Raw genomic sequence first — 10,223 nt, forward strand, 5'->3', positions numbered from 1 at the left:
TGTAAGTATGGATATGTGAAGGTGGCTACCGAGGTGTTTAATAAGGAGAAATATAGAGTTGAGGCTGACTTTAAGGTTTATACCATTTTGATATACGGTTGGTGTAAAATAGGGAAAATCGAGATGGCTAGAAGGTTTTGGAGGGAGATGTTGGAGAGGGGGATTGAACCGAATGTGGTTACCTATAATGTGTTGTTGAATGGGATTTGCAGGCATGCTAGTCTGCATCCAGAGGGGAGGTTTGAGAAGGTCATTCGTGATGCGGAGAAGACGTTTGATGAAATGTATGAGAAAGGAGTAGAACCTGATGTCACAAGTTATACGATTTTACTTCATGTTTATAGCCGGGCACATAAGCCCCAGTTGTCATTAGACAAGTTGAATATGATGAAAGAAAAGGGTATTTGCCCAAGTGTGGCTACATATACATCAGTTGTGAAGTGTCTTTGTTCATGTGGGAGAATTAAAGATGCCGAGGATTTATTAAATGAGATGGTGCTTAATGGAGTTAGTCCCACGGCTATGACTCTTAATTGCTTTTTTAAGGAGTACAAGGGGAGAAGTGATGTAGAAAGTGCAATGAAGTTGTACAAGAAAATGAAGGAAGGCGGGTTGTGGTGTTCACCAAGTATACATACATATCATATATTGCTCGGAATGGTTTTGAAGTTGGGTAAAATGGGGCTTGCAAGGGAGATTTGGGATGATATGAAAGCTAGTGGAACTGGACCTGATTTGGATGGTTATACATTGTTAATTCATGGATTGTGCGAGAAAAGGAAATGGAGAGATGCTTGTGAATTTTTCGTGGAGATGATAGAGAAGGGATTTCTTCCGCAGAAGATTACTTTCGAGACACTGTATCGAGGATTGATACAAGCTGATATGTTGAGGACTTGGAGAAGATTGAAAAAGAAGCTTGAGGAGGAGTCAATAACTTTTGGTTTGGAATTTGAAGAGTATCACCTAAAGCCATACAGGAGATGATAGTTCTTCAGTGACATTGGATGCAAAAGTTCAAACACTCTGTTAATATCTCAATAAAAGCTCAAAGATTTAGAGAACATAATGATGTGATCAATTTCAGCACAAATGATCAGGCAATGCACACCATTACTTCTGCTCTCAAGGCAAACAGCAGCTTGCCTGCCTGCTTTCTTCTATGAGGCGTAACTGTAATTCATTTCCAGTTATTCTAACAGCAAAAGCTGGAAATGCGAACTCTCCGCGTGTAGCTATGATTAGCCTGAAGGTTAAATTAAGTGGACAACTGTTACTTTGAAGGAATATTGATATATTTTCTTTCATTTGGTTTTCAGCTTTAAAAATAGTTTTAGGATTTGTTAGTTACTGCAATAGTATATATATGCAACTAACTTTGTTTTCAGACCTTGATGCTATGAAAACAGTTTCAGGATTTGTGAGTTTCTGCAATAGTATATATGTGCAACTGACTTGACAGTGTTTTGGTACCTCAATGCAGAAAAGAACCGGCACTGGGTTAGATATACAAATTATTGAAAGGTGCAAAGCTCCATGGTTTGCTGCTGGTCTATCTGTGCTTGTTTGTTTTCTCTGTGGTCGAAATGTCCATTCCAGGAATGCAATTTTTGGGAGATAAATGACCATCTTCTGCAAAATATTAAACAGCCCATCTATGGTGGTGACTGGTGAGGCTTGTTGCGAAAAGATATCGCTATCGAAAGTACAAATTCAAATGCATTGCACATGCTATTTCTGCTTCAGATTGCATCGCAAAAGGAACCGGCTGTGCACCTAATTGTCCTGGTCTCTAAAGTATGTTTACTGCTAGGATTCTAGTTGCATTCAAGGGGAATTGGTTCTAAGAGTAATTTAATAAAACATGGTCAGTCACTGTATGAGCAAATTGCCCTCATTAAATTGCTCGAAGGAATGTCTCAGGTAACTCTTTTGAGTTCATTGCATTTGCTCTGTTTTCTTGAGGTTGTTACCGTCTTTCTCCAATTACACCTCGTGCGATATGGCAGCGAGTAACTCAACGGGGGCGAAGTTGGAAGGACCAAGAACCAATTTTGGAAGAACAGCATGGCAATAGGATGGATAGTGGGAGTCAACACCCGTTCTATGAGATACAAGAGAATATGGACATTCGATGAATACCCTGTATGTTTATGACCTCTCAAAATTGAAATAATTTCAGTTATGGATGGAGGAATGCTTCTCTCAGTCACTGTGTTGGAAATACCAGTTTTACATATCATTTGGATCTCTTTAGCACTTGGCAAGTGAAGGTAAATTGTAGACAAATTCAAAACATATATGCATCAAATTTAAGCACCGAGGCTGAAGCAAATATTGCCCCAACAAAATGGTAAAATTCATGAGAACCTACATTACCACAAAAACACATTCAATCAGCGCACTAAACTGTCCTTGCATTTAAAAGTACATCGATTAGCCAAAAAACGATAAGCCGATCATTTTATTCCTATCACTGACATGAGACATTGGAGATTTCCATAGACCTCTGAAACATCTGACGACTCATCAAATGATGAGGAGGGCTCAACTCCGGTGAATAAATACAAAGCCTTTACCTCTTCATAAATGGAAGCAGATCGGCGCCCTCTGTAGCCAATTATTGCTTTGACAGAATCGATCTGTGTCCAAACCTTTTCTTCGGTAAGCAACCCCTACAACATTAACAGGTTATATAAGTAAACCAACAATGAAAGTCGTGAACAATTATAAAGTGTAGTGTTACACGAATAGTCTAGTAAAAGTGAATATGGCACATTACCTAGTACCATAAGCCATCATGCAAAGGAAAGAAGGTCAGAATACTTGAATGTAAGTATAGATGAAGCCCAAGATCCTAACGCTACACTTGGACAGAAATTTGGCCCGAAGGTGCTGGTTTGAAAGTTCCTATAGGTATAGTGTTTCACAACACCAATGTGAACTACCATAAATCTGGTTTCTCATTTTACTTATTGCATTATTTGAATTATCCAGTGTTAAAAGTAGCATGCAATGTTAAAAGTTCCTATAGGCACCTTTCTTGCATACGTAATTAGTTCAACGTTCATATCAGATAAAATAACCAAAACATCCAAGAAAAAAGCCTTGCATCATTATACTCTGATTCACAGCACTTGTGAGTAGATATCAACTAAGAAAATTGTGTTCTTACATTATCTACACGCAAGGGCATAGCCAGAGGGGGGTTAAAAAAATTTTAAATGGACAAATACATTAAAAAAATAATAATAATGGGGGGGGGGGTTATAGCACAGGGAAATCCCCCTAAATTCGCTTCTGTTTACGCTACAGTCCCTTTTGCAATCATACCACAGGCATCAAGTATTCATATAGAAGATTATAAATTATATCAAGAACTGCTAAAAGGTGCATGGCGTAAACATTATAGGCTTGTCAAATACAAACTCTAGCACACTTCTTTTGGAGAAGGGGAAAGACATTCGGCCATAGAAACTTTTGAAATTATATTCTGCTAATCCGACATCGTATGATTACATGTCCTACAGTCCTAATCCCATTAAATATAGATTCTTAAAAGATGCAAGAAACCGCGCTAGATTTTACATTCTTCTATCTTCGTGATGCACCAAAATCCTTGCTCTTACAAACTGTCCTCCCACAACAATTACATCATCACTACAATAGATTATACTCGACCACAAATTCCTTGTTTTTTCTCGACAGAGAGAGAACAATAATAACTCGCTTCTAATAAGGATACCAAGTGGAGAACTATGAAAAGAAATTTCTCTCATATGAATCAACCTCATTTCTTAAAAGACTAGGTGCCAAAGAGGCCTTTTTATAGACAAAAATTTACATATTGCAAATCCTTGTTTTTGTGGATTGCTATTCCTGGTTCCAAGCAATTTGAAGATTCCAAGAAAAGCAAATCCAAATTGCCCCTTGTTTTTATGCAATTAGGAAAGTCATACGATAGGTGCATTGTTTAATTCACACTTCCTATGATTTATTACCGATATTACACGACCACTTTATCTCGAAAATATGATGCTGGTTAAAATACAACATGAAATATTTAGGAAAATATAAAGCTTAAGCACTTCGACCCATGCATGAACATGCCAACTCAAATTTCAGACCATTCTTTATATTGGAAAGTGCAGTTTATTTTAAGACTGAAAGCCATATTAATGAGCGAATATGACTACAAATAATAACATAATAGTTTTTGAAGATAAAATATTCTTTCCAAGGTAACCACATATGTTTCAAGTACCAATCATTATCTCATGATCCAATTCCATGAACATCCAAAGTGGCTTCACAGTAATAGTCGAACAGTGCAATTATACTTCCAATGTCAAAGATGTCTTCTATAAAATCGTTTAGCATCTAGTGATACAATTTGGCGTCTTTCAACTTGAGATTAATCACATCCTAGAGGCATTGCCATCACTTACAACCTTCTAATTTGTACAACACTGATTATAAGATAGATTCCTGATAAGTGTATTTTATACACTTATTCGGGTGCTTAAAATGACAATATTTGGTGGTCCTTTTAACAAATTATATCCTATTTTATTTTATTTTATGCTTAATAGATATATTTCACGATCAAAAAGGGAGTTGAAGAGAAGAAGCAAAAATGGGCGAAAAGTGGCAAAATTCAAGTACAAGGACTAAATTGGCTATTTGATGCAAAGTTTGGAAATCAAAATTCATTATCTTGAAAATTAAGGACTTGGAAGCAAACACTATAAATGGGCCTCAACTAGACTTCCACGTGGGCTGAAATTGAATGGCAATTGAAATACATATCATATATGGGACTTAAACAATTCAAGTGGGCTGCTAGGTTTTATTTTATAGATATATACACCATTTACACGCCGAGGAGGGGAGAGCCGAACTAGGGAGCAGACCGAACTAGGGAGCAAATTGGACTCCACTTTGGGGTCAATTATTGAGGCTCAATAGCACAGAAAATCGGGAGAGATACATACGAATTGGAGAGGTGGAATTGGGGAGACAACCTGGGGGAATTGGTTGCTGGAAATTAGACTTACATACATATATATTTACCCCTTGCAGCCAGCAAAACGACTTTTCTGGAAGGAGAACTGCAGCCGGCCAAATACAACACTTCGGAAGAATTTCTAACGGCTGGACAAAAATTCAATTGCGGACTGCTAGGATTAATTGGAAGAAGGCCCGACACACAATTGGATAAATCAATTGAGAAACGTGTAAAGCATAGAGGGAAGCTGAAAGTAGATTTGGAGGCAAGAATTGAAGCTGCCGGCAATTAATATATTTACATACACACGTAAAGACGGCAGCTTGAGGAGGCAGAATTGAGAAGTTCCAGCTGGGATTACAATTAAATATTGGAGGCACTCACAGAAATTGAGGAGAGGCACACAGAGAAGCTCAGAAATTGCTGGAATTTATCACTTATACGCATAGGAAACCGAGGCAGAATTGGACTCCAAACATTGAAGCTGTCGGCTGGAGTAAAATTGAAATTTCATTCGCGTTTCGTCAATTAATCCCGGTGATATCTTCCATTATTTTATCTTGTGTTTCTTCCATTATTATGAATAGCTAAATTTAATTTAGGGCGAACAACGTAATTTATTTGGAACCCTTTATTTCGTTGATTTAAGATTCTAGTGCTTTTATATCTTATGCGTTGATTTTAATGTGGTGCTTAATGCTTTTAATTACTTGATCACTAATTAAATGATTTGTGAGCGATGATTGCGTAGAGATGCGGATTATTTGTTTAGACCACATGTTAAAAGCCGGTAAATCGATATAACGTGTAGAGATACTTATGTTGATTGCTGCGGTCGTGTGTGAATTCTTAGAACCAGTGTTGCGTTTAATTAATTTTAATTTGCATAGAGATATGGAATTGAACTAATTAAATAGGCTCAACGAGAACTCGAGAGGGGTAAGTTGAATACTATAGAAGAATTCGATCGAACATTACTTTAGGTTATATGAATCTTGATTTACGAAGTAAAGGTGACCATTAAGTGAAATTGTTCCGCCCTAAAGTCCCTTTATTATTTGAACTCTCGATCATTTTCTGTTGCATCAATTCGCACATTTTTAAGTAGCTAGATTTAAAAGTCACAACCAATCACTTTTCTCGTTTATTTTCGTCAAATAGAAGTTAGGAATAATAAATTGAGTATTAAAGTATAATCCTCGTGGGAACGATAATCCGGACTCAAAAGGTCCACTTTACTACTTGTTACGATCCGTACACTTGCGGGATAAAATCCACAACAATTCCGTCCTGCTACAGGGATCAGGAATCTAGACCACTGAAGTGAGGCCTATACAATTGACTTTGGGAGTTATGATTTAAAGGAACAAGGTGTTGCTTGCCTTGGATCTCATTTACAAGTATTGTGTTTACCAATTTGATCATTAGTTCTCCTAAATAATTCTTATGCAATTTTGAAATCAGATCATGTATTACATTAAGGAAAAAAAATTAGTTAGCAGTTAGCACTGACCGCATTAGAAATTAAAGCACCATCTGTCTCAGAAACATTTCTATTGCCTTTCGACTTGGTTTCTGCATCATGTTCCAATTCAGGTACCTGTGGTAATGCTACATCATCCACAGAACCTTGGCTTTCATCTGGTGAAATAGTTACTGCACAGTCATTTGATGTAAACATGAAAACAATTTTGATAAGCCCAAGCATTTGTATGGAAGGGTCCCACGTATTTATGTGGATACTAAAATTATAGGCAAATTACCTTTTGCTTTGTTGCGATCTGTCAAAGTAAATAGGCCACTATTCTGACTCTCACCCTCAGCTTTGGCATTTGAACTGACTTCTTGACTGATGATATTTTCCTCATTTTTCTCACATCCAGGATCACTATATGCAACAGAGCCAGCATTTTCCCCCTGCAGTGTATCATGCTTGCTATTAATCAAATCATTTTCCTTGTCTGTTGATTTCCTAGATACCGAACCAATTTTGCTATGATCTGCATCTCCTTTCTCTAGTAATGTGCCTTCCATTTCTCCATCTTGCTTGATATCATTGGGAACACGGTTCAACTCTTCACCATTATGTTCTTTGATCAATTTTACATTTGTCTCCTCCCCTGTTTCTTCATATTTTCCCTTCGTGTCTTGGACCACGTTCAAATCATTTTGTTCACGTGAATTCTTAGTTTCTCCATAGGCTTTTTCTACTTTGCCTGAGGATGGTGCATGTCTCCCATCTTTCCATGCTGCAGTTCCTTTCACATTTCCAGAATCTTTCCACGCTTTCAAATTCATCTTTTTCTCAGTTCCCTCAGTTTCTACCGCACTACTCTTTCCCTCAGAAATCGTCTGACCTTCCTTTAATTTCTCTCTTACCTTCTTCACAGGGACATCTTTATCCAGCTTTCCCTCGGTTTCAACTCCAGTGCTTTTGCCTTTGGAAATGGTCTGACCTCCCTTTACCTTCTCGCTTTCATTCTTCTCAGGGACATCTTTGTCCAGCTTTCCCTCAGTTTCAGCTGCACTGCTCTTGCCTTTAGAAATGGTCTGACCTTCTTTCACCTTTTCTCTTACCTCAGTCGGCATGACTACCTTATCCAGCTTCACATTTTTATCTTCAGGCAGATCGTCTTTTTTCCTACTTCCAATATTTTTAGCATCATCATTCACAAAAACATGAGGTTGAACTGTAGATCCATGCACAAAGTTTTTTGCATCCTTTCTAGCTCCCTCATCCCCATTATCTTCAAGAGATTTTGTATTCTGCCCTTTCCTATCCTCTTTATCCTCACTTGCTGTTCTTGCCACTTCATTACATTTTAATATAGATGCTTCCTCTCTCCCCTCACTTCCATTCATCTGAGGGACATCTGTATCGAGTTCTGCATTTTTAGATGCTTCTTCTTGTTCTTCCCTAATTGCAACATTCTTGTCATCATTTTTGTCCACAGACCAATCCTCTCGTTTCCTAATTCCGACATTCTTCTCATCCTCCACATAATCTATAGTTTTAACTTCTAAACAATGTGTACAGTTTTTCTCATCCCCACTAGCACTGCCCACATCCCCAACAAATTCAATGGTTTCCGCATTTTCCCCTTCAAATTTCCCATCCTCTACAACTGCTATTGGCTTTTCACCCTTACACTCTAATTGGGGTTCTTTCTCTCTTTCTTTATCCAGGTCTTCAATTTCAATATCATCCATTCTCTTCAGCAACTCATCTTCCTCGTAGCCCTGTTCTTCTAAAATGTCATCTCTGCTAATTACTTTTTCTTGATCATCCTTAATGGCTTCTCTAACCTTAGCATCATCATTACCATTTTCCTTGCTTTTATCTTCCACCAATTCAATTCTCACTTCAATTTCTTCCTTCATGTCATGCTCTTGTTCCTTTTCCTCCATTGCAACTACGTTCCCCTTAACAAGAGATTTGTTTTGGACTTCTACTTGTTCCCTTTCCTCTTCATCCATTGCGACTACACCCGCCTTAACCAGGGATTCCATATTTTCCCCTTCAAATTTCCTATCCTCTTCAACTCCTATTGGCTTTTCACCCTTACATTCTAATTGGGGTTCTTTGTCCCTTTCTTTATCCCTTTCTTCAATTTCAATATCACCCATTTTCTCCAGAAACTCATTTTCCTTGTAGCCTTGTTCTTCTAAAATGTCATCTCCGCTAAGTACTTTCTCTTGATCATCCTTAATGGCTTCTATAACTGTAGCATCACCATTACCATTTTCCTTACTTTCATCTTCTACCAATTCAATTCTCACTTCAATTTCTTCCTTCACGTCATGCTCTTGTTCCTTTTCCTCTTCCTCCATTGCAACTATGTCCCCCTTAACAAGGGATTCGTTTTGGATTTCTTCTACTTGTTCCCTTTCCTCTTCCTCCATTGCAACTACGCCCCCCTTAACCAGGGATACATTTTCGACTTCTTCTTCTTCTTGTTCCTCCTCTTTTTCCCTTTCCCCTTCCTCCATTGCAACTACACCCCCCTTAACCAAGAATGAATTTCCGAATCCTTCTTCTTCCTCCAATGCAACTACATCGAAATCCCTCTTATCAAGGGAAGCATTTCCACCTTCTTCCTCTTCTTGTTCCTCCTGTAATGTCAAAGATTTTTTATTGTCCCATGTAATAGATGGCGCAGTTTCCGGCAGCAATTTGCTCATGAGTTTTTCAGTGCAGGCATAACTGGCATAGACAAACCCAAAAGAGACCGAAAAGGCAACCCCAATTGCAGAAATAACTACAAGAGGAGGAAGAACCAGAGGAGCAGATGATATTAGAATAACAGTGACCGCAACCTTCTTTCCCAAGCTCAGACTTCTGTCCAAGATCCAACTCACCCCACTTTTCTCAATCTTTTCTTCTTCAAAAGAAGACGACCCATTTTCATCTTCGATTTCCCACTCTTCGCTTGGTTCTTCCATCCTACCCTGTTTTAAAACATACGAAACAAGAAAAACTGAAGAATTTTGAACCAAAATTAACATTTTACTGTAAGAAACCAACCCAAAAACCAAAAAAATCAAGAACGCGGAGAAATATATAAAATACCCAATTGCCTTGTCGCATACCTGAACCTGATGATGGATTATGGATTTGGCAGAACAACTAACTTGAATTTCATGAGTTAAAGAAAGTTGAAGACTATAATCTTGATGATGTAATTTGAGAGTAACGGTGAAGGCTTCTATCCGGGATTTTGAGTCTCCGAATAAAATAAATGCCTGGGAAAGTGATCCGTGGACACGCGTTGGGAAAAGAAATGGTGGATTTGCATGAAGGACGCCAAGTGCATGGAGACCTGCCAACTCGCAGACATCAGCATCATGATGATTGAATTTTAATTTAGTACTTTTTAAGAAATAAATATAAATTCTTCGTATTAAGGACCAATTCGGATAAAAATTGTATAATATTAAAAGATAAATTAATTTAAATGTAATGTCGTTTGGTCTATTTAATTAAACATATTAATTGTGATCATTTTACCGCATCTCTCATATTAGATAACATTATTCTATTCTAAATTCATACGAGGATTTCTTTATTACCTGGTTACAAATTAGGATATTTAGATTGTTTAATAAGTAAATGCAATTCATAATAATGATATTTATAATTCAATTTGATAATTACGATCTAATATGATTTCAATCGAGCAAACATATTTTTAATTTGACTTAATCAGGTAACTAC

General features: G+C 37.5%; 2 protein-coding genes across 2 annotated transcripts in view; one reads left to right on the forward strand and one right to left on the reverse strand.

Moving 5' to 3' along the window:
* Positions 1–1,419, forward strand: part of LOC111394318 (pentatricopeptide repeat-containing protein At2g13420, mitochondrial-like) — a 5,898-nt gene extending 4,479 nt beyond the window's left edge. Inside the window, exon 2 of the mRNA XM_023020068.1 lies at positions 7–1,419. Coding sequence (XP_022875836.1) covers positions 7–987 — 981 coding nt within the window. The 3' untranslated portion in view covers positions 988–1,419. The remainder of the gene's footprint in view (positions 1–6) is intronic.
* Positions 1,420–2,302: 883 nt separating this feature from the next.
* LOC111394841 (probable serine/threonine-protein kinase kinX) lies at positions 2,303–9,918 on the reverse strand. The gene is made up of 4 exons (XM_023020865.1): positions 9,599–9,918; positions 6,772–9,457; positions 6,522–6,649; positions 2,303–2,675 (listed from the first exon to the last, which is right to left on the reverse strand). The coding sequence occupies exons 2-4, from the start codon at positions 9,449–9,451 to the stop codon at positions 2,460–2,462; spliced, it is 3,024 nt and encodes a 1,007-aa protein (XP_022876633.1). The 5' UTR covers positions 9,452–9,457; positions 9,599–9,918; the 3' UTR covers positions 2,303–2,459.
* Between the last annotated feature and the right edge of the window lie 305 nt (positions 9,919–10,223).

The sequence above is a fragment of the Olea europaea genome, chromosome 5 (assembly GCF_002742605.1).
Source record: "Olea europaea var. sylvestris chromosome 5, O_europaea_v1, whole genome shotgun sequence".
NCBI classification, from domain to species: domain Eukaryota; kingdom Viridiplantae; phylum Streptophyta; class Magnoliopsida; order Lamiales; family Oleaceae; genus Olea; species Olea europaea.